Raw genomic sequence first — 25,945 nt, forward strand, 5'->3', positions numbered from 1 at the left:
GCACGGAAATCCCCAGCCTCGTTGGACGGGTAGCTGTTTTGAACAACGCCGCACTACGGTGATGGATTTTATATTCTGCCAATTCAGGCAACGGGGCGCGGAATGGTCATTATCCAGTTTATACTTTAAGTACGTGATTTTGGGGTTTCCCTTCCATTCACTTACCAACTGGTGACTTTTGGTGGAGCATCGCTGGGAAGGCTGCTGTTATGATAAATACATTTTAAGAAGAAACAAGAGAAAGATGGAATCAATATGATTTTTTCACAGTCTTTCGAAGCCTCAAAAGGTTAGTTACATTTTCTGATTGCATTAGGATTGACGATGCAAAGTTCGATGAGATTATGAATGCTGAAAATTATATCCCTAAGTGGTCTTTCGATGGACGATGAATCATTGGTGAAGACTAAGAGAGGTTAGATTAGGAGATCTGTGTTCTCTATACATAGGGGAAACGTTTTTTTTTTGTCTTGTGTACTTATTATCGTCAGGGGGAAAATCGAGCATCGATCATAATCGACAAGCCAAATTGAAGAGTCATACAAGTTTAACGGAATTTGAGAGATAGTTATTAAGTAACAATGATAAGCAGATAAGGCTGACACTGAAATCGTGAATTAAGCGTTCAAAACCTTATCTTATCTTTAAATTTATACCGTAATAGATTATAGGTACTATGCTGGATTGCCTTGGTTTTGGATTGGATTGTCAGTTCTGTCGGTGATCTTTTATATTAATTGGAGCTTTTCTTGACCTATTTTAGTAATAGGTATCAATGTATTTTTACACAGAAGTAGGATTGAAAAGCCTATTGGGCCTCAGAGAGCCTGGTTAGTTAAGGCACGGTATTGCAAAGTCGGAAGTGGTGGGTTCGATTCCCGTTTCAGGTCTAGTAAACTTTTCGGGTTGGAAATTTTTTCATGTTGCCAGCAGTGCTTTTTTATGATGACTCCTATTTTTTATGTTACCACACAACATAAACATTCATGCAGCACTAGTGGGCAATCGAGCTAAAATACGGAACATATTTTTTCCACTGTCTGAGATCCTTTAAAACTAGCTATTCTTATGTAAAAAATCACGAAAAATCGATTGGAGTTGGTTTCATCGACGGCAGGATTACTTTCACTCACTTGGAATGGAAACTTGTTTTTCGGAGTTTTGAAATCATTGGAAGTTTTATAACTGCCAAGCGTCTTCGCGTTATGTGATCAATTCAACTTATCGTTTACCAAAATGAACCCTGCTGCAAACCCAACCCTCTTACCCAAGATCCCAGTGATTCCTCGTGGAAATGCAGAGGTGTTATCGACTTCCATCAAAGCGAGTGTCACGTCAACACATTCCTACCCATTTCTTTCTTGACGTGCGTTCGGTCGTGGCAAGCGCTGGTATTGCCTAGTTTGAGATTGCCATTTTTTACACATTGAGGATGATTTTTAGTCCCAAGCACCATCTAAAAGCTCAATCTCGTAAACAAACTATATCAAATGATAGAGGAATCGTTCCTCTACCTGATTATGTTATTAGCTTTTGAGATTGAGCTTTTATTTGCGAGAAATCAGCGATTGACGTGTTTGTTTACAAAAGCAGTTACGCCCAAATCTTACATCACTTCGGATGTATGGCCTTCACTTTTGTAGGTATAAGGCATTTTTTGCAATATGCTCTACTGGGTTGGCATGTACAATTTATCGCACAATTCGCTTATTTGCAAATAACTTTGCACTCATTTGACGAAACATGGTTTTTCTTGAAGCAGCCTTAAAAAACAAGTTTCATGAACTGAGTGAAAGTTATTAACAAATGAGGAATTGGTGTAAAAAATGAGCATACCAACCCTGATATACGATTTTTTTTATAGATCTATGTGCTTGTACATCATAATAAAAGGTTTGATATCCATACATTGTGGTTGTCTAGAACGAGATCGAGTGAAAAGAGATTGATCGATCGGAAAATTCTCTCAAAGCAGCATAAAAAACTCAAATTACATATTTTTTCCCCTCATGATTTTAAAACATTGAAGGGGGATGACAAAAGTAAAATTTATCAATTGTTTCAGCTAACACATAGACTATTTCCAACGTTATGAGACTTGTGGTTTTCATGTCTCCTCTTATTTCATTATTTACATACTAAATCTTTTCCTCCTTAAAAAATGAGTACTGTTAGATAAGTTAATATAGTTTTAATAACGTTAGATTGAGGTAAATTCTTTTAAAACGTAACATTGTCCATAATTCAAACAATGCCAACCCCATTTATTAAAGAACATACTAGTTGAAAATGTTTAGAATATTTGCAATACAAAAATCAAAATCGAATTCAAAACTGCTATTATTTCGAACAATTCAAACTAGTATCTGATTTTCCAGCAAGTGTTTCAAAAAATTTGGGAATTGATTATCGCAAAATGGCACATATTAATCTTGAAGGGCTTTGAGTGTGTTGGTTTATTTCCTTTAAATTCCATATTTATCGCTCTGTTGCGAAGATTTTAGCTCAATTGATCACAGGAGAACACAGTTTCAACATGTCAAAGTTGACCATTTTGTATTAAAATTGGCCTGCGATGCTATTATATCGATCAGCACTGTATATAGCTCCCAATTAGACACTTCCTTACCGATTACGATAAAATAGTTTTCAATCGATCAGGAATTGATTTCAGTAGTTGATCTTGTACAAATCCAGCACAATCCCGGTCTTATTTAAAAATAAAATCAAGAAAATCTAAGGTCATAAAGGATATTTAAAAAATGTGATGACTTTCCGTGTTCAACATTTTAAAATTTACACCAAATTAGAGCTAAACCAAATTAGGGTCAACACAAGATGAAATTCCTAAACAGGTTTTCCAGCATTATAAGGGGGAATTCGGACAAAATTGACGTTTTTCAGGAGTCTGGGAAAATGGATCAAAATAGGCCACTTCCCGTCATCTGCCATCGATGAAACAACCCACAATCAATGTTACGTGATTTTTTGCATAAGAATAGCTAGTTTTAAAGACCTCAGACAGCGGAAAAAATAATTTTAGTTTATTTTAATTTTAATTTTTGTTTCGATTTTTTCAACTGAGAATTGAGCTGGTTAGCATAGGAAGATTTCAATTATAATTCTGAAAATGCTTCAAAGAACACTCACTTTTCATCATTCAAGATGTAGCAACTTGATCACTGGCGTGCACAGGGTGGGGCAATTGCCCCACCTTTTATATATAAGATTTTTATTTCCACATTTACAAAATTATGATGTAAAATAACTTGATTTCTTGACAACTTGATTTGAATGGAAAAATAACTTCATTTCATAATATAAGGGCACTGAAAACCTTTTATTGTGTCAATTCCTTTGAGATGGTGCCTGAAAATTGCATCACAAAGGTGCTTGAAGGGACAAACTTCAATGGAATTTGTTGGTCTAAAAATTGCACCACAGTGGGGAGTGGTGAATACAAAAAAATTCTGGTGCAATTTTATTTTTCAAGGTGGTTCATGGAGGGTTAAAAGAAGAGATTAAATTTAAGATTGAAAAAATTCACCTTCGTGGTGGTAAATAAAAGAAATAGCTTATTATTGAATATTTCTGGTGTAAAAATATCATCAAGGTGGTACATGAAGGAACTAATCAAAATGAATAACTCTGGTGGAAAAATTGAATCACGCCAAAAATTTTGAGGTGCAAATTTAACTTAAAATTTCTGGTGGAAAGTTTGCATAACTGTGGTGAATGTAAAAGCAAGGTTTATTCATTTTTCTGGTGCATAATTTGCATCGTTCTGATGAATGCAAGCTTCATCGTTCTGATGAATGCAAGCTTCAATTTATGGTGGAAAATTTGCACCATTCTGGTGCATGAAGAGACAAAGCCTGAAAATTACTCCACAAAGAAGCATGGTAAGCAAACTTCACTGACAATCTTTGGTGCACCGTTCTGGTGAATGGAGGAGCATGCTTTTCTGAAAATTTATGATGGAAAATCTGAAAATAGGGGCAAGCTTTATTCAAGGGCATTGAATTCTGACAACAGTTCCAAAAGAAAAAAATCTGTGATTGATTTCATGAAAATTCTGCGAATAATTGCTAGTGAATCCTGCAGATAATTTCGAAAAGAATACCGTGAGAATCAAATTTTGAATGAAATTCCAAAGGGATGTTGAGGAAAATGTCAAGGGAATTCTGAGGATAATTTCAAGCTCATTCTGGGAAGAACTTCTGAAGAATACAGAAAAAAATCTTCTGAAACTTTAGGGGAATTTCAGTTTCAAGGTGTTCTGAGAAAAAAAAAGTCCAAAAATATTCCGAGAAGAACCTCAAGGATATTGAATTTTTAGGACAGTTCCAAAATATTTCTGGGGAGAATTCAAGATAAGTTCCAAGATAATTTCGAAAAATTTCTGAAACTCTAAAGGAATTTCAATTCCAAGGTGTTCTGAGAAAAAATCATGAAGAGCTCTAAGAATACTTCCAGTGGACTTCTGAGAAGAATTTCAAAAGAGTTCTAAAAAAAATCCGAGAAGAATCTCAAGGGTATTGAATTCTGAGGACAGTTCCAAAGGATTTCTGGGGAGTATTCCAAGAAAATTCTGCGAATAATTTCTAGTGAACCGGCAAATAGTTCCACGATAATTCCGAAAAAAATACCGAAAAAATTAAATATTGATTGAAATTCAAGGGAGTACCGATAGTTTCTAGCACATTCCGGGAATATCAAGGCCGGGATTGTCCTTTATATCATCTTTAAAACATGTTGAATGTTCGGCATCATTTCCTGTCCCCCTGACTGGTGGTACTTTGGGACGTCATTCCGTTAACAATCCTGTACTCGCTTGTCATAATAGTTTTGTGCGCTTTTGTTCCAATCGTTACATATTTTTTAAACCTTTTTAATGATCATATTAGCCTTGGCATTAAGGTCAAAATTCAAAAAAAAAAAATTAGAACCACAATTTTCGCTGAAACTGACCAAATTCAACGTACTCGCAACGGTAATTGTAAAGATACGACGACCATCTTCAATACCATTGCTGAGGTCCTGATAGCGATGCAGATTTCTTGGGAGCAGTTAAGGCTCAAGTGCAATTTGAGCGGAAGCGGAACGGCAACGGCAACGGCAGCGGAAAAACCCGATCTGAGTATGTCTACTTGTCGGATTGAAAACTAGTTAGAACCGAATCGACTTCGGTTACGCATCTTGATGTCATTTGTGACAACTGTCAAACTTTCCGTTTCCGTTCCGCTGCCGCCCACATTGCGTTTGGGCCTTTAATGGCAGTATGTTTTGACAGTGCCAGCACAATGGCTGGCAGCACTGCTGGAGTACAAACCAAGTGCAAGGATAAAACCAGCAATATACTTTTATGAAGAGCTTTGAGTGTGTTGGTTTATTTCCTTTTAATTCCGTTATAACTGTTTATCTTTTGACAGATACGCGTATTTCGTCTACTACTTGCAGACTTCATCAGTGTCAAGTACTCAACTATACTGATCAAGATTGGATTGATCAAGAGCAATATACTGTTTGTTCACTGCTATGCGCACTGTTTGAACCTTGTACTTGTCGACGCAGTGTGCATGCGAAAGGATAATGCGATTCTTATTGGTCATTCATGTCGGTTTGTCGGTGCTATCACCACCATCTGACGTGACTTCAGTAGAATCCAACCACCAAGGCAACAACATTGCAGCAAATGTATCATTTCGTTTGAAGCCCTACTATTGCAACCATTTGACGAACCGATCATCATTGACATCGTCGATGGGGTTAAATTGCCAGTTCCATTGGCTGTCTGAAAGCAGTTTGCATTGCATAAGATGAACCACCACCGGAGCAAAAAATAAATAAAATTAACTAAACTGAACAGTAGGGAAACAGTGGTGGGTGGACAGCAGTATCCACCACGCACTTTGGAATACTCCCCATACCCAGATTAAATGCACCATAGAAAAAACAATTGCCCCTCCTTAACAAGATCCCTGTGCACGCTAGTGAACTTGATTGCTTCAGTAAACATGTGCGCTATCAAAACTTCTAAATGTGTCTAGAATAAATCATTTGCAAAGAATCAATGTATAAAAAATTTGTTTAAAAAAGCTGGTTTTTAGAGTTCATCCTAAGCTACTTATTAAATCCAGTGTAAAACGTTCTGCAGCAAATTTTCTCCATATAAATAGTTCTACAACTTTTTTAAACATTGTGCTGATGAATCTGTACATTGATATTTTGTACTCAATAAGCATAGAGACCAATAAAATAACAAAAAATTGACCAAAACATAGGGGAAATGGCTCATGGATCTAAAATTGGGCCCATCGCTAAAAATATGCTGTTTTCAATTTTATCTCGATGAACGCGTCATTTTGACGGTACTAATGGATATTTTTGGTCGCTATTGAAAATTTAGTCGATTGCTGAAGTTATTTGTGGGCCCAAATTAGAGGCATTTAGGCCGGCATTATATCCATTTCCCCTATGTAAAAACATTCCCGAAGACACCATTTACCTAAAACTAACGATTTTAGCGCCAACATTTGTATCTCCCTATACACGACTTTGGGACCATTGTGCATTGAGCTTGGGTTTGAAAGTTGGGCGCTTCAAATATTCTGCAAAAATGTTGCACAGAATCCGATTTAATCGTGCGAAGCAGGAATTTCGCTAAACTAGCTAAATACATGACATTTTTGGACAAATGATCAGGTCTAGAGCATAAGTTAGAAGGAAAGGGCTGTAAATGACTTTGATCGATTCTCTTCATCGATTTTCTCTTTCGTTAATAATACAGCTGCAAACACATTCCTTGATTCGTGTGCCATTCTGGATGCTAGTTGAGAACCTCCTTTATCAAACTATGTGGCAGAAATAGCGCAAAATCTGTTTATAAAGCTGTGGCTATCAAAAGAGAAAGTCGATAAAGAGAATCGATCAAAGTCACTTACACGCCTTTCCTTCTAACCCCCTCAAATAAGATAGGTTATGTTAATAATCCTAGGAAACCACTGCACTCTCATTTGTTTATTTTTTAAATCTAAGTATTGCTTATTAAACATGCTGAAATGCTCAACCGCAAATGAGAATGCATTCTATAATGAGACTGTAAATGTTAGTTTGTTAGGAAATTTTTCTACAAAATACATTTCCGATACTTTCCATTTCATTCAGATTCCAGAAAAAACAACTCAGAAAAGGCAATTCCGTTGAACGGATCGGTAAATTAAATCAAACATCGTTCCACATCTAGCACTTCTTTCTGAATTACTCTGCCACGTATTAAAACACATAATTTCAACTGATGAAATCCTCGACTACGTATATCCATCTCACTACAACACCACATCATCAGCCGCCGAATCTTGTTGCGAATATTCGCCACTTCGTCAACAATTGCTTCAATTTAGTTCACAATAATCCCCAACAATCCAGTCGGTCGCGTAATGATACCCAGCCGTCCCAGTTAAGGCTATTCAAATGGCAAGCTCTGGTATCACAAAATCCGTAATGATAACACTGGTACTTCACACCAGAGCGTAAAAATAAAACACCCAAGTCATCTTCCAACAGGTTCAACTCACTATTGATACGTACGCAAAATATCAGTATTGCGTAAAAAACACCAACTGTTACAATATAATTGCAGATATCGAGCGAACGCGACGTCGCGACGGAATTACACGGTACACGGAACACGGGAAGACGACGACGTGCGCGATCCCACGACGATCCTTTCTGCCATACGTTTGGCAGGTGAATGATTTGGGCAAAAATTATACGCTCATCTTTTATAAACAGTACTGACTACTGACTATCCGAGAGCCCGGCGATCGGTGCTCAGCCCTTCCTGTTGACAGAAATTACGTTCGTCAGATAACGCACCGCTCGAGCGCAGATGATAACATCGTTCGAACTATTCTAACGGGCAGGAAAAAAGGGGGTGATTGTGTTTTTTGTCACAAGATGAGTGATATATGTACGAGAGTGAGCGCCACACCCCTATAATTTTGGCGAGCGTAAGGTTAGTCACCCGATGAGCTGCACATTTCGAGGTCATTTCATGCAACGGAATTAACGACTTCTGAAACGAAAACAGATCGCGTGTAGGATTCCGTTGATTAGTTGATTAATCCAGAGAAGTAGCTAATTATTGGCAAATTGGTTGATTGCGAAATCGATACCGAAAGATATTCGTGACATTAATCAATGGATTGCCAACATATACGATTGTATAGGTTCAAGCCCATGGAAAAATTTGATTGCGCTATCACTTGTGCCGCTTTATTTGTGTTACTAATTCAAGAATGCCTCAAGTACGTGATAGTACCGTTTATCGATGGGGGGCTTCGACAAAGTCGGTATGATTTACGATACATCAGTATCTGCCAATGAAAAACACACGTCTATTGCAATTGAGCACGTTGCCGTGTGAAAATTGATGAATTGCTTGTTGTTTTTAGATAGCCGGACGGCTATTGTTATCGTCTGGTCAATTATTTACGGTATTTTAACACTTGAAGGAGAGAAAATAATCGCTGAATTCAGAAATCGATAATAATTTTGGAGTTTGTTCGAAACACTCCACAGTTTATCCCAGATGGGAGCAATTTTATTACAATTCAAAGCTTAAGCTTAACAGTTGTTTACATCCATCGTGAGAAAATTTGTCACACACATTAGAAGAGCTGTGACATTTGCTTCCGCCTCTGGATTTTTAGTTCCGAGCAATTATTCTCATATCTCCTTTAATAACATTCGCAAAGCTACATTGCTTGAAAGACGATAAACTGCTATGTGACATTGAAAATTCATTCCACCTTGGACTTGAAACGTCCGCGATCGTGCATTATTTTATGATCCTGAGTGACATTGACTCTGTGACACCGAAAATGTTTTCTTATCAGCAGAGCTATTTAACAGCGACATGAGTACTTTCCTATTCTGTACGAACCGACTTACCGACAGTATTTAAAGCGCATCGTTTGATGCAGTGTGCTTTCAAATATTCAGATATGATACAGCAGTATTCATATTGTCATTGGAGGTATCTTTGTGAGGCATAGGACCAAATTTGTTCAAACTTGAATAAAAATATATAAGCCATGTTTGTCGTTATCCAGGTTATCAGTAAGCCATAGATAGCATATTTTATTGCATAATGCTGATCAAAAGCAAAAACACCCATGAAAAACCAATACCATAAATGAACGGTAACCTGGATTGTAGAACTATTCCACAAATGGTTTGGATGATACCCCGAACACGTCGTTAAGCTCTTTCTTAAAGTTATTTTTATTAGGGAGCTTGTCAGCTTTATCTTCGCCGTTTATGTCGATTGTTGGCAAATGTAACCAGCAAAGATAGATTTTACGCAAAATCCGTACATTTCCTCTAATGCCCATTTAGCTTACATTTAGAAGGCTTTGAACCATAGTGTGAACTTATATGTGTTCACTTAGTGTTAAAAGCTGATAAATTGTGCCACCTGTTTTTCGTTGATTACAAAATGCTGTAAATTTACCCCCACTTACAGTGAGTGTATATTGGGTTAATACTTTATGAATACGTTTATGGGATGTAATAACTACCCAATTTTAAGGTCAATAATAAAAAATACCTGCCAAAAGCACTTTAGCAGCTTTATCTGACGACGCTACATTGTACAATGGCACAAATTCAGATATATTCAAGAGTGAATTTTCAAATTATCGTAAATGATTTTGTAAACAATGATTCAAACGTCAATGTGTTGAAACTTTTAGCTCGTCCACACAAACTATCATCACCATCAGCCATCAGGTAGGGTAACGTTTCTCCAACATTATGGTGGTGTTAGTTTGCGTGGGCGAGCTAAAATATTCGGCAAATTGACGATTGAATCTTTGTTTACAAAAGCAAATACGGCTATTTGAAAATTCACTCTAGTATTTATGGTGATCATTAAAAGAGAGAATAAAATGCTGCCATAAAATTGCAGGTGATATCGACATAAAGCAATTTATGCTGTGTTCCATTTGGTGAGTTTTCCTCGGAGTTTTCAAATAAACCTGCTATTCAAGCAAACTTATTTCTGATCGACAAGGAATCAAATTTGACAAACACCTTCTCGAAAATCGATCCATCAACAACAGAGGGATTTTCGAACATGTTAATTTATTTTCGAAGTTTCAAATATAAGGGGAAATTCACCTAATGGAACATAGCCTTAGTGTGGCGAAATGCTTCCTGCATGAGCCTGAGCATGAATATTAGGGTGGCCCAAAATAATACTTTGGCTGGAAACCTTGCTTTCAGAAGGTCACAACTAGCGATTTTATGATCGCTGATTGCTCGCTCATCGCGTTGCTCATCGTTACAGCTAATCGCTATTGTGACCCTTTGAAAGCAAAATTGACATGTTTTATGTGTCATACGCAGACTTTACCATCTCTTCTTGCATCTTGTTAATAAGAATTATCATTAAAATATCTCATAGTTTCATAAATCCGAAAAATAGCATTTTAGCTGTAATTGTGGTGAGAAAGCAGTTACGCTTACCACTACACTACCGGCACCGGCATGTTCAAAATGATATCCCGCATCTTTTGGAATACAAAACCTGAATAATAATTAGGCTAGTATCGCACATCCACATTCTATCTTTTTGCAGTTAGGGGAAATGTTGGCTTCGGCAATACCTTAACCTATTATCGTCAGGGGATAAACAAATTCCTAGAGCACTAAAATTTGGCCAATAGATGCTCACAAACACAATGTATCCACATACCAGAATTGAGCTCTCAAGGACGTTGTTTACCCTCCTGACGATAATAGGTTAAGGTATTGCCGAAGCTGTGATAACGAGTCCATATTGTTAACAAAGTTGCAGAACTGTGAATTTTATGAATATTTGCCCTTAAATCTTATTCAAGCACATCACGCGTTTTTGCGACGACATTGGACACCGGTTGAACATGATAAAAATCGTATTTTTTTTTCAAAATTACACTGAATGAAGCTAAGAGTGTACACACTAATCCAGCATTTAGTTGTTCGGTATTTTTTTTTGTACTGGGCTTGCACGGTAAAACGAAAGATTTACTGAAAATTCAGTGTAAATCTGATGAATAACCGACGTTCTGTAAAACACAAACTAAACTTCGTTATCGTGTGATGCAAAATACTGTCCACAGAATATATATTTACTAAGAAAGTCGTTAATTTCCAAATTTTCTAGATTTCACGAAAAGTCAGTAAAAATAATTACTGTGCAAAAAGTAGTCAATTTTATTCCCGCCGCCATTTAGCTTCAGTAAAATCCGGGAGCAAGTGTTTTATCGGGCAGTTTTGTGAAAATTTGTAAGAAACCATGAATTATATCATGACGGAATTGTTGAATGGATTCAAGTACGTATAGTGCATGATTTGGCTATGGCTTATGACCAAATTATTTTCGATTCTATTAGATGACCCAATATTAAACCATGAAACTCGTACACTTTACGTCCGTGGAAAATTCCCTGAAGACAACACCGATGGAATTATCTCCTGGAAGAACGACATTATTCCTTTGAAAATGAATTTTAATGTAGATTGTCGATCGAGCGATTAGCAATTCTTTGTAATCTTTAAGTCAGTTTTTATGGAGGTTTGAAACAAAAAAAACTTCGGGCGCTAAGTTTCTCCGTAGTTTGTATTGATTTTATGGTTGTTGTTGTTTCCTATCAGTATCCTGAAAAATGAGAAACATAAAATGCATTTAACATTGAAATACATGATTTTCTTCCCGGACATCTTATTATTATTAAAATTAAATAGTTTTTTTTCTCCTGACAAATCTTTTAATATAAATGGGTAGCACGGTACAAGAATTAACAAAATAACTGTCTTGTCAGTTAAATTGCAGCAAAATGAACAAAAAAAAAATACTGGGCTTTCCAGTAAACGCAACTCGAACCAATAACTGAATGAACAGTTATTTTTGACAGACTGACTTTACGGACAGTTCGATAATGCAAAGTTTTGCTGTGATGATTACTGGGGGATCCGCAATTCAAAAACCCAGTAAAATTTTACTGACTCCAGCAATCTAAAGTTCGTGTGTATAGAATCACAGTAGGCATTGGTTGTTAGGATAAGTTCATTAGTTTACAGCATGGCTTCACCGGAGCAAGCACGTCGCCATTCGATCCTGCACGCTCGAAACGAAAATCCAGGTCCATCCGCTCCTGACAGTTTTCAATCAAATTCCTGGGCAGGCCAATTGAGGAACACTGGTCATTTGCACACACTGAAGAAGAAGGGTTTAACTGCAATTGACCTGAAGAATTTCAAGTGGAAATGGAATTTGGCTGCCAAACAAGGGGGAACAGGGCTCGTGCAAAAGATGATGAGCTGTGCACGAATAAAATTTTGAAAAATGCGCTATAGTATGAAGGAAGACTGAAGCAATGGTCTCACAATAAGCATAATACCTACTAATGTATAGCTGTTACGTTGAAATATAATAAATAAAACGCATTTTTAAAGCCCAACAAGAAATAGTTTGATAAACCCGAGCATGTTATTTGCTTTGCTATTGTAGTGAAGAGCAAATAACAACTTACAATCGAGAAAAACACCTAAGTATCTAACTTGATAACATATTTGATAACGTCAACTTCATGTTGGTTGCGGAATAGAGACCGACAAAAGAACTTCATGTTGGAATGTTTGAATGTCAGATACTTTGTTTATATCCATGAAAATTTTCATGTTGTCTGCATATATTGAAATATGAAGGAATTTCAAAATGTGTTTTACAGTGTATCTAAAAATTGAGCGTACAGATGTCATTAAATTTAATTTTAGAAAAACAGCTGTAAAAGCCAAATTGAAAGAGATACGTTTCTGAATTTTTGGCTGCTGAATCGTCATATATTTATCATTTGTTGGTACAATATTGCGCTTATTTCGTTGTGTTTATTAAAAGTAAGAGCTATTTGAGAAAAAACGCTTTTTTATTGAAATACCTTTATATCTTGAATGCAATAAACTAAACTATTTGAAATTTTGCTTTTTTTGTGGAATATGAATGATCTTTATTATGGCTTATAACCATAATAAAGATCATTCATATTCCACTATTTTTTTTTAAATTCGTCCACTAGGTAAAAAGTTTAAAATAGAGCGTTTTACTAAAATAAATCTTACTTCATACAGGTTCTTCCAATAAAGTCCAAAACTATAGCGAAAAATTAATAAATATCTGCTTAACCACCAAGATTTAAAAAAAATATTTCTATTTACAATGTTTCATTAAAAAAATCCATTTGGGTGTACGCTCAATGTTGCGATACACTGTATATCGTTGAAAAATAAAATAAACAGTAATGAATCAAGGTCGTAGCCAAATTTCCTTCAAATCTAACTCTGTGATAAATATGGCTCGATCCATTTCAGTCGCCTGAGGTTGAAGCCCAACTTGGATAAGTTAAAAAGCAAGAGCAGCTTGTCAACTCTGTCAAATGCTTTACTAAAGTCAGTATATAACGTTTGAACAAAGTTCCTTTATCCATTACGTTTAGAGAATAAGTTTCAAAATGTATCCAGTTAGTAGCTGTAGATCTTGCCCCATGTTGTTTGCTAGTAATTAAAAATTTAGTCTGTGAGAACACATTATCGTTAATGATGGATTCAAATAGTTTAGGAATGCATATTATCAGACCTTCTCCCACTTTTAAAAATTGGGATTCAAAATTAATCCTTCCAATTTGAAGAAAGAACACTGAGCTCCAGTGGGAATTAAATAGCCAAAAATAAGGTAAAACTTGCTCCTTTGAAAGTAATTTAAGAAAATTTATAGGTGGTAAACCATCTGGTACAGCACTCTTTGAAACATCCAAGGTTTTAAGAGCACGAATGATTTTATCGACGGATAAATTATCAACTGTAATGTCAATCATTGCCTCTAGGAGATATCATTAATATTGATAATCTTGCTCGTTCTCATCATGAGTTGCATAAAAGTTGTCTTGAAAAAATTCCGCAAATAAGTTAATGATCTCAACACAGCCATTAACACTGCATATGAAGAATATAATCGTAAAGTCGAAAATGAAGTCAAATCATGTGCTAAGAACTTTTTCAATTATGTAAAAACGAAAATTAAAAGTAATAATTTTTCGCCACGAATGCATTTTGATGGAAATGCAGGTGAAAATCCTTCTGAAATCTGCAATCTCTTTACAAATATCTTCCAGAAAGTATACACCACATTTTCTGAAAAAGTCCGCGACCGCGACTGCTTTGCATTCATTCTCTAACAACATATCTGTCAATCAAATATGTCAACATGAAGTCCTCAATGCACTAAAAAATGTGGATGCATCTAAAGGACCAGGACCTGACAGAATTGCACCTGTATTTTTGAAGAATCTTTCAGAACAACTCACCCTTCCTTTAGAACATTTGGAAATCGTCCATTTGGTGCCTATTTTCAAATCAGACAAGAAATCCGACATCCGTAATTATCGTGGAATTGCCATTATCTCTTGCATGCCAAAACTTTTTGAATTAATCGTAAACGACAAAATTTTTCAGGAAGTAAAAAATCAAATTACAAACAAACAGCACGACTTTTTTAAAGGTCGTTCAGCTACCTCTAATCTTCTTGAATTTGTAACCTTCATTCTTAACGCAATGGACAATGGCAAGCACGTGGAAGTTCTTTATACTGATTTCAGTAAAGCATTTGACCGAATCGACATACCATTATTACTCTTTAAATTGCAAAAAATAGGAATGGAATCTAAACTTCTGAATTGCCTCCAACGCATCGCAAACAAATAGTTCGTTTTCAGAATAAACTTTCAGAACCTATTTCGGTCACCTCTGGGGAGCCCCAGGGTTCTCATTTAGGCCCAATTCTTTTAATTTTGTACGTAAGCTACATTTCCTACATACTTAAAAAAATAAAAGTTCTTATAAATGCAAACGACATGAAGCTCTTCATGGAAATAAGTAATTCTAGCGACACAGAAGAATTCCAGAATGAAACCAACACTTGGTGTAGTAAAAGTCTTCTCCAACTCAATGTATAAAATACAACGCAATTGTTTTCTGCAGAAAAATAGAAACACCTCTTTTTGACATATTTTAAGGCAACCAAAAAGTAGACAAATATAAAATTGTAAGGGACCTAGGTGTGATCCTAGACTTCAAAGTCACTTTTGTAGAACATTATAATACAATCATAACGAAAGCAAATATTATGTTAGGCTTCATTAAGAGATTCAGCTATAATTTTCAAGACCCATACACTATTAAATTATTATATATTACATACGTAAGACATTGCCAAGGAACGCATAGAATCCGTCCAAAAACAATTCCTTTTATATGTCCTTCGCAAATTGAATTGGACCGCATTTTCACTTCCATTAGATGAAGCACGCTGCATGCTCATCAACTTACACTCAAAGAACGCCGCGAATTTGCAATGATTTTCTTCAATCGCATCATCAGAATTACTCTCCCAATTGAACTTTTACACACCCTGTCGGCATCTAAGAACACGAAAATTATTCTCAAAAAATCACACAGAACAAATTACGCAAAAAATGGCCCCTTCAATCGAATGATGCGACAGTATAATCTACACTGTGAAGTCATTAGCATCACTATGTCAAAAGAAGAAATTAAAACCCAACTGAAACATAATAGAAATAATGCATAGTAGGGTATACGTCCCTAACCTCGGTCTAATATGCAGCCATAGATTACGTTTTTAATCATAACTCATCAATTAATTTACCTGCAAACGATATTCTACTGCTAAATGGTATGCTTAGATATGCTTATCATGTCGTTTGCTATCAGGAACCGCAAAAAGTTGAAAAACTTACTTTTTTTAAGACAAAAACTCACCAGGGAAATGTATGTAATATCGGTCTATTGTCCCCAAATTGGGTCTATTTATGGATGCAACTTCGTCCTATCCTGTTTGATTCTCAAAAAAAACGCTCTTGGTAACGTTTTCTTATGTATTTTTTTTATCACTATCACTGTTAACTTAATACTCTTCATTCCTCAAAACATTTCTTAGAGAAAATTTTACGAAAACTACATTAAATCACTCAAGTTAAAAATTAAAAATTAAAAATTTCGCTTATCGTCTTTCGACCGCAGAATATCTAAATCAAAACATTGTGATGTTCATTATACAGATTTGGCAGAAAAAATCTCCCTTCCTGTTCGTTCCTTATCATCCAAATGCAAACCACATTGTTGACGTTACTCTTATTGCTATATGCTGTCAAATGAATTTCATGGGCCAAAGTTAGGAACATAGAAAAGAAATGTGTCCCTAAAGTTGGGTCCATGATTTACTTGTGAAAACGTTGTTAAACAATTAAAATAAACATAAAATATTCAAACAGTAACTGTGAGTTTTACGTCTAGTGTGTATTATCAGGTAATTCCATTCAATAAATGCCATAATCAGGCCATTTGATGATCGTCAGTGCAACCTTCCCATCTTAACCTTTGAAGTCATGGCGGCTAAAAACTCCGAACAGAGTGATATTCTCAACCAGTTTTATTACTTACGAGAGCTGAAAATGTATTGAAATGTTGTGATATAAATTGATTTGTGTGTGGTACACATTTATCAATCATCAGTGATCAATATTTTCCTTATTTTTTGTGTAATATTCCTTAATTAATTATTTATTTGCGTGATAGGCCGAATGAAAGGACTAGACCCACATTACATACCGTAACCCTATGTAAGTAAAACATTGTAACCATTGTATGTAGTCTACTTTGCTTGACGAAATAAATAAATAAATAAACTAGGCGTTTTGCTGTTGTTGAATTGCGTTTTTGATGGATAGCTCCTTGATTTCTGTTTCTCTTCAACAAACTTAAAAAGGATTTTAGGTCTGTTTTAATATTATTTTCTGTTCTTCATATGCAGCTTTCGTCTCTAGATTCAGCTGGTCACATATGGTCGTATAATATGTAGCATTTTCATGGATATTATTTCTGCTTTCTGCTTTCTATTTCTAAGTTTGAAAAGTTTATAGTCTTATTAAATACTTTCATGTAAAATTACTGTTTTATTACTGTATAAACATCAACAACGGCCAGAAAATGCATCAGTGTTTCGCAGGTAAATTTACAAAGTTTTCGGTGTATCGGATGAATTTATAATCAAGAAGCAGTGTTATATTTTTAACATAAAATAAGCAATTTGAGATTCTTTATCAAATATAACGGAACATATACAAATATTTTGAAATTTTCAACTACAATTGAATGGTGCAATATAAAATTACACGTTTTACGATCAGTAATTCAATTAATTTAAACTGAAATTTTCACGTTCATGTAAATTAACTTGTTAGATGAAAATTCAATTAATTTCCATTGAACTATTAACTGTTATGTAAAAACACAGATGCAAATTCAATGCAATTGATGCAATGTTAACGCATTATTAAATATTTTCACGTAAAATTAAAATTGAATTGCTGTATGTTTCAACTAAGGCCAGAAAAAACATCAATGTACCATATGTAAATTTACAAAAAAAAAAATGTCGGGGGGAAATAAATTTAGAAGTAATTTTTAGTGAAAACATTCAATTGTTCTGTTCAAATCCCTTCGAAAAATCACGGGCTGTTCTTAGTAGGGCGGGAGTTAGATCAAAAACCCTAAATTATATTTTGGTTTACTTTTGACTCCTAGGAAAATGGCGCCATGCTATCAGAAGTTGAGGGTTAAAGCATTGCTGAAACCAACGAAGTTCATTCCATAGCCTGGGCTGCTGATAATCTTATAAAGTGTGCCAGGAGAAAAGTTGATAATCTTCTTCTCATGAATCTTTTATGTTATGATCCCGAAGATTATGCAAAGTTTTAAATAATTAATAACTTATTATCTAGGCGTTCAATTAAAATGTGGTCGTCATCAAAGTTGTAGCTAAGAAAATTTCACAGATAGCAAACATTTCCATAACTCATTATGGTGAAGGCCTAGGACGATGAGGACAAAAAGTTGATTTTTTTTTCTCTAGTAATTCCCATAGAACCTTCAGAGGGCCAGTGCAGTATGAGACCGCATCCCAATGAGCTCAAATTTTGGGAAAATGATCAGCACCTGACATGAAATCGAAAGATCTTGGTGGAGCAAAATCTAAATTTTGTACGAGCCGTGTTGTGCACTTATCTTCACATAAATAAAGTAAGATACACAGCTAAACATTAAAGCGTAATATTTCCAGGACAGATCTGAGCCCCAATTGTACGGAACGATCAGCTAAACGAGTGCAATGAAACCTACCCTAACAGCTTTAGTAAACAAACGCGATCTACCTTCTTCAACGAGTTCGCAGTCTCTGACACGTTTTCGCGTTGTTCCACCCCCGACCCAATCCCCTCTTATCATTTACCTTAGCAAATTCAACTTTAGCGACTGCCCGTACAGCGTCCTTCGCTGCGGTTGTTGCAGAGGCGAACAGCCATCGACGACATTTCCATGCAAAACGTCGCCATTTCTGATGCTGGCGGAAGTGGAAGACCCATTGCTGTAGTAGCTACTACTAGTACAACAGGGGCGACATACCACGCGGATGCCTTCTGTTATCGATGACACATTGCCGACGCTGTTGCAAGCAATGCTCGTGGTTCCATTGAACTTGACCGCAAACTGACAAAACGTGTTCACCGCGACGACGATCGCCATCACCAGATTTATTGCCGTAGCGAAGCGAGTAAGGCATCACAAGGTGTGAACAGAACCATAGGTGATTTAGGGGAATGAGGAAAACACGCGGAAGCGCAAAATCTACAAATAATCGGAATCGCACGGAAGGCAGACTCGGACTGCCGATCTTTGAATTGATCCAACTGGTTTGATAAAGCCCGCGACGACAATTGCGACGCACCGATCGAAAACAAGTTCCGCAACGCTTGCTACCGGTTGGCGGGCTCCAAGCAAACTGGTGACCGGCGATCCCGAATCCCAAGACGGAGGCACGGGGTTGAGTTTTGTTGTTTTAGACAAGTGAAGCGGCGAAGGCAGCGTGAGCCAAGCTGATAGCAGCGCGTGAAAAAGTGACGTATATTTTGCGCTTTAGCAGCAGGACGACTGCTGATCGGTGGAATTAGAGTGATAATCATAAATCCAATCTTTGGTTGGCAGGAGATCACGTTTCGTTCACATACCGGACGGGACAGATGAGGGCCCATTCATGACATAGGCAAACGATAAGACTTTGTTTGCACGGTGCGAAAGCAACGTGAGATGCAGTAGTGCTTGGGGTCATTCAATAATTACGTAGGCACTTAGAGGGGAGGAGGGGTGTTAGAAATTTTCTTACGTTTTCTCACATGGGAGGACGGGGGTCTCAGAAAAATCTTACGCACGCATGAAAAAGTCATATACAGAGCATTCAAGGTCTTACAAAGGGGGATGGTTTTTTTTCGTAACCCCTTAACAATAAATCTTAATTGCTATATCTTTTAAACGAGTAAAAAATCTGAAGAATATTCACCGTAGTGGTTGAACGCAGACCATTCTGTTCTGTCCTGATGGCTGGGAAGCGTTGTCTTTGTGAAGGTTATCCTCGCTAGCCGCTCTGCAGCCAAAATGTGAACAAAATATCTCCGAAATAGAACGATTGGTTCTACAGCTATTCACCACATCACCGCGAAATCACCGCACTATTCTTTGGATTGGGTAAAAAATTATATCCAACCGAAAGTGTAACGGAACTAATAGCTGTTGTGGAGTGACAATCACGGCAAAGTTCTAACTATCCACTTTTCGTCACTTTTTTCCCTACCGATTCCATGAAAAAAAGGTTACTTCTATTGTCCTACGAACAAAAAGATTCACTGGAACGGGAACAATTCCATTATCTTGACTGTGGGTATTTTAACTCTTTTTGCTGGAAGGATCTCAGAGTCAGAGTTTTTCGTGTTAACCACGGCACGGGAACAAATTACTCAACGGTCAAAAAACCCAGTGCAAAATAATTTGCAAAATCGGGCTTTCATTTGTGAGACATCACGTTTTTGCACATCCGACCAATTGATGAGACTTAATTGGGACTGACAATGGGGTTATATCTATATTTACCGATCGGTAGTTACAGCGAGCAATTATGATTAGCACTCTTGAAATTAAATTACATTGCAAATAAGGATTTTTTTCTATCACCAAATAATGGGGGATTTTCTCTGTTACGCAAATGTGATTTGCAAATTGCAGGCGGAATATGCGTGGAGTAGTGAAAAACGTTTGATACATGTATTTGCCATCTAATGGGCAATTTTGTTTTTTATTTTGTGTTAAATTTATCTGAATCTAATATTACATTGGGATAATCCATATTGACCATCAATAATCAACTATTGGTTACATGTTTTTGCTACTTCAAATGGCTTGAATATCACATTATTATTTTTTTTTTGGAAATAAAAACAAACTATCAACTAAATTGGAAAAATATTTATATGTAATTTATTAAACCTCCTAACGAAAATTTACTCAGACATCGCGTCAATAAAATGCTAATAACTTTTCACGATCAACTCGGATCGTCTTCCGGTTTCTTGAACAAAGTTGTTGAGCATATAATTCCCTATTATGGTATTGAGTTTGGTGATGTTTAGGACGTATGAAACGCCACCTGGCGACAAAACTTCGAAAATGGTGTTTCTATGTACATTTAAAATTCAACTCGGAAAAAAAATGCTCCAAATATGTTGACCGATTTGGCTCAAAACTTGAACAAAGCTCCAGGATGGCAAAGAAAACAATTTCCAAATGTGATTCATGGTGTACTCGACTAGACTAACAACCTACAATAAGTCACTTGAAAATTTCATTCTATTTTTAATTTGTAACACTGTGTAATTGGCGCCCTTCAATCAGAGGTTGTAAAGACTGAATACTTAACACTAGACAATGGATAACAAATACCACCCATCGTTTTACATCGTTTTCGAGGATATGTTAAGGGACATTGCTAGTTCAATGTCTGACCTAGCAATGCTGGTAAATCTACAAAAATATATTGAAAATGTATTCAAAATTTATAAAAAAAAGTCATCTTCCTCGGGGCAGGAACGTATTTACCACCCTTGAGGCCCGTGGTCTATTTTTTTTTTATTGCGGGGCCCAATATCATTTGATATCAATTTTCAAATTCTAGCACACATGAAATAACAATGTGTCACTACCAGTCATAAGTAAGGAATCGCTTGGAAAAATAATGCAACAACTCACTCCGCACAGTGTGCCGAAAGTAGATCGCACAACTTCGGTACCATTTCGTAGCCATTGCCCACTGGGCCAGGAATGCAATCTAGCGGAGCAAAATTAATAACTCCGAAACGAAGCATTTCCGCGACTTGGTGTTTTGGGTAAAGTGTCTCATCACAATAAGGACCATCTATTGACATAAACAAAACTCTTCCGCAAAGATGGCGCCACAATCTTACTTCTTCCTCTGACGTTTTGGAGACTTGATGTCTTGAGCAAAGTTGTTTATACTGACAAAATACACAAATCTTTTGAAGACGTAAAATTTTCGCAGCCTACTGGTTCCGAGATATATGGAATTAAAGACAAAAATGTCGAAAATATGGTTTTTTCTTTCTGTTTCGGTTTTTTCAACAATATCTTTAAGATTTGAAGTTTAAACCAGTCTGTTTATTCACAAAAGTTATTTGTTTAATACATTTGCATAAGAGAAAAATATAACATTATATGGCTGTAAGCAAAAAATCGAAACAGAAGGAAAAAAATTAAGTCTCCAAAACGTCAGAGAAAGAAGTTATATTGTAGTGCCATCTTTGCGGAAGAGTTTTGAACTATTTGTTTATGTCAATAGATGGTCCTTATTATGATGAGAAACTTTGCGTAAGACACCAAGTCGCGGAAATGCTTCGTTTCGGAGTTATTAATTTTGCTCCGCTAGATTGCATTCCTGACCCAGTGTGCATTGTTCAAGCGTTACTATTCAAATCGACGTAACTGCTTTTGTTAACAATCACTTCGATCGACGATTTGTGACAACTGCTAGCTCTCTCACAGAAACTAACAACACCAGCTAGTAGGGGAAAGATTCCCCTACCTGATAATGGTGTTTGTTTTAAAGGGTGAGTTAGCTGTTAAGACAAATCGTCGATTGAAGTCATTGTTTACCAAAGCAGATACGTCGATTTGAATAGTTGCGCTTGTGTTCATTAAATAAAATGGAAGCACTACAGCTGACATTGAAGTTGTCCACAAAATGTATACTGTATATTTGAGGAACATCCTCTAATTGAATATACCAGAGCAATTCACTCCTCGGTTCTCATTTGAATCCGAAATGAAGGCTCTAGCGAGGGCACTAGAGTAAGTGACAGTTAATCAGACCCCACTAGTACCCGTAATTCAAATAATGGTGCAACTTACACAAAACAAAGTACAGAAGCCATACTCATCATCCTTTATATTCAGTCTGCAACAATGTTCCCCACCGGTTCCAACACTTTCCGGCCGCTGATAGACCCTTGCGTTTCACATCTCGAAAGGCTGGGTATCAAATCTGCCTTTGAGTTGATTAAAAAGTCATAATACACACGACTTTTACTATCTTATAAGCACAAGACATATTGCCCACACCAACCACTTTCCGCGTCATCCTCAAGGGGCTGGCGAACAAATATTACGAATTGAGAACTAGAATCAGGTCCGATCAGTTCCCATGAAGTAGTAACAACATTTATGAGAGAATTTTTCTTCTCTTACGTCCAACGGCGGTTGCTTCTTCTTCTTCTTCGCATTTCAAGCTTATTGCATATCGCATATTAGCTTATTGCGTGCTCTCAACTTAGTGTTCTAGATGCACTTTCACAGTTATTAATTGAGAGCTTTCGATGCCTGTACCATTTTTGCAGTGGTATAATTGTGTGGCAACCCGAGCAAAGTCGGTTAACAAAATGAAAGCAAATCGATATTAAAGTGTGCAGTTCCTATCATAATAAAAACTCATTTTGATTTCAAATGTTGCGACATAAGTCTGATATCATATCGTGCTTTCATTATGCAGTCAAGACGTTTTAAATGAAAGCAACTTAACTTGAAGTTCTGCTGTTTACGTCTTGTTTAAAATTTAATTGAAATTCATCTGTCGTAGAACTAATGATTATCGTTTATCTGATTTGTTAAACACATTTTAGTTTGTTTTTTTTTTTTTTTTTTTTAGAGAGATTTTTGGCCTAAGGCTAGTTCATCTCTTAAAAACACATTTTAGGTCATTCGTGACTTGTCCGCGGTGAGATTGGAGCCTAAGTCTTTCAGCTTGAGAAACATGAATGGTAACCATTTACTCTAGGCCCGTATTCAGTTAAACATTATGAATGCAAAATCAGTAATCAAATTGATTTCATTGAAAGCAGGATTAGTTTTCCGTTTGATTCAACAATATAAAATTTTGCTCTCATTTTTGCTGTGTTAACCGTTAAGTCAACCAAAATGAGATCAACTGGAGTATTCAAAATAAGTTACATCATAACAGCAAATTTTGATTTCAATTTGATCTTCAGCTTTGCTCGGGAAGTCCAATCATACTTCTATGCCCAGGGAAGTCGAGAAATCTGCCTACCCGGAAAATTCCTAGACCGGACCGGGAATCGAACCCAGCCACCTCCAGCATGGTCTTGCTTAGTAGCTACGCCTTTACCGACTGAGCTAATGAGGCCGGCGGTTGCTGCTTCCTAGTATTTTTCGATGTATTTTTCTGAGACCGCTCAAGGTCCATCTCGCCAGTATTCCTCCTTGGTTGTCGCTACACAGATGTTATCCTTGTGATTGCAAACCAAAACATCAAAGCTGTCAGAAATACCAGATTGCCAAATAAACCATAATATTCGTATTTAACAAAAATCGCAGCTTGCTCTATGACCGGCACTGACGGCACAATCGGCACACTTGCTGTTCACTGAGAAATAAGTTGATCCAGTATTGGTGTGCGGATTGCAACACACATTTGAATATTGCATCACCTTGTAAAAAGTTTAGCATCACCTATATCTCGAAATTCTGATTATCTGCAAAGGTGCTGCCATCAGCAAAGTTGTTCAGAAGGCCAAGGGCGTCCGGAAGGTAGATATTTTGGTTCGGAATTATGACAATTCTGGCACTAGACGAATTATGACACCACGTGGCGCTAGGCGCTATGATGTATGTAATATTGAGCATTTTTGGATTTATTTTATCTCGTAATCGCGACGACCTAGAAAGTTTGAGTCTTCAGCAAAGTTGTTCAGAAAATCAACGGCGTCTGGAAGATGGTAGGTATAGTTCGGAATAATCTCACTATGAGCATTTTTTAAATTGTTTTAGCTCGTGATCCGGACTACCTAGAAAGTTCCAGTCTTCAGCAAAGTCGTTTGCAAGACAGACAGCTTGATTCGGAATTCTATGACTACGTAGTGCTAGTGTGCATGGAAAATTGAGCATTTTTGTAATTATTTTATCTCGTGATTCCGATCTGATAGAAAGTTCGAGTCTTGAGCAAAGTTGTTCAGAAGGTCATGGCTGAGCGGATAGTGCTTAGTTAGTTTCGGACTTATGTCACTACATGGCGCTAGTGTGCATGCAAAAATGTGAAATGTATCGGATCTGAGAGGTTTTAAATCGCTTGTAAATCAGTCCTGAACATTTTGGAATCACTCGAATATTAAGTGAATCACAACAAAAAAGCTTAAAATCACTTGAATATGAAGTGGATCACACCTGAAAAGCTTGGAATCACTTGAATATGAAGTGAACCAGACTTGAAAACATAGCAAACATATAAGTATGGAATCACTTAGAAAAGTACTGCTACACACAGTAGCATGACCCTATTCAATACAGTTCAAAATCACTTTGGAAAGTATCAGAAAAGTTCTGAATCACTTCGGAATATATCTTCCGAAGTGTTCAGGACCATTTAAAATATACTGAATAACTCCAGGACAGTACTGAACTACTAAAGAAAAGTTCGGAACACTTAAGAAAGTACTGAATCACTTCTGGATAGTTTGGAATAACTTCATTAAGTACTGAATCACTTTAGAAAAGATTTCAATCATTTCGGAATGCACTGATTCATTTCAGAAAAGCTTTGAATCACTTGGGAAAATTGAATCGATTCAGCAAAGTTTAGAATCACTTTTGAAAATACTCAATAGCGGAAATGGCTCTAATGTTGGCCTATGGATCTAAGGTTGGGCCCACCGCTAAAAATCTGCTACTTATCAATTGTATCTTGATGAACGCGTCATTGGGACGGTACTAATGGATATTTTTGGTTGCTATTGAAAATGTAGTCGATTGCTGAATTTATGTATGGGCCCAAATTAAGGACACTTAGGCCGACATTACAAACAGTTCCCCTATATTTAGAAATGTTTGGAATCACTTTGGAAAGTATTGAATTTAAAAAAATATAAAAGGGTTGTGTCCTAGACACGACCGCAGTATGACGTAGAACCAGCTTTTCTATCTATTTTGCACCATATATGCATTTAGGTTAACATCCGACGTCCCTCCTTTTTACATATTCTGCACAATACATACTTTATAAGCCTCGCAACTGACAGGATTTCCCGCCGTTTTTTTTTGTGAATGCGCGGGACAGAAAGTTTATTTCGTGCAGAATATGTAAAAAAGGATGGACTTTGGATGTTAATCTAATTGCATATATAGAGGTACCAGATATGTTTTACAGTTAGTTGTGGTAATTTACCAACAGAATATCTGTCTTCTCTTAAGAAATTGTTTTGAAAATTTTAGCTTTTGTTTTTTACTTATAGTTTGCTTAAAATTTATTTCCCGGAAAAATAAGAGATCGTCGAATCCATGTATTTTTAAAGCTGCTTGCTGCAGGACCAAGTGCCACGACATCCGAAGCGGTAATGAGTAGAAGAACGACAGCAGCGCT

The 25,945-nt window shown here is 36.5% G+C and overlaps 1 protein-coding gene across 3 annotated transcripts in view; it reads right to left on the reverse strand.

Moving 5' to 3' along the window:
* Treh (Trehalase) overlaps positions 1-25,945 on the reverse strand; it is an 85,255-nt gene that overhangs the window by 26,287 nt on the left and 33,023 nt on the right. Inside the window, exon 1 of one of the 3 annotated variants that reach the window (XM_065235768.1) lies at positions 19,514-19,759. The exons of the other annotated variants lie outside the window; for them this stretch is intronic. Within the exon in view, the coding sequence (XP_065091840.1) occupies positions 19,514-19,536 (23 nt within the window). The 5' untranslated portion in view covers positions 19,537-19,759. Of the gene's footprint in view, positions 1-19,513; positions 19,760-25,945 lie in introns of those variants that run through there. 3 annotated transcript variants of the gene reach the window in all.

The sequence above is a fragment of the Ochlerotatus camptorhynchus genome, unplaced genomic scaffold (assembly GCF_037179485.1).
Source record: "Ochlerotatus camptorhynchus isolate MF236.1 unplaced genomic scaffold, CSIRO-AGI_Acam_v1.1 ptg000503l, whole genome shotgun sequence".
Taxonomy (NCBI): Eukaryota; Metazoa; Arthropoda; class Insecta; order Diptera; family Culicidae; genus Ochlerotatus; species Ochlerotatus camptorhynchus.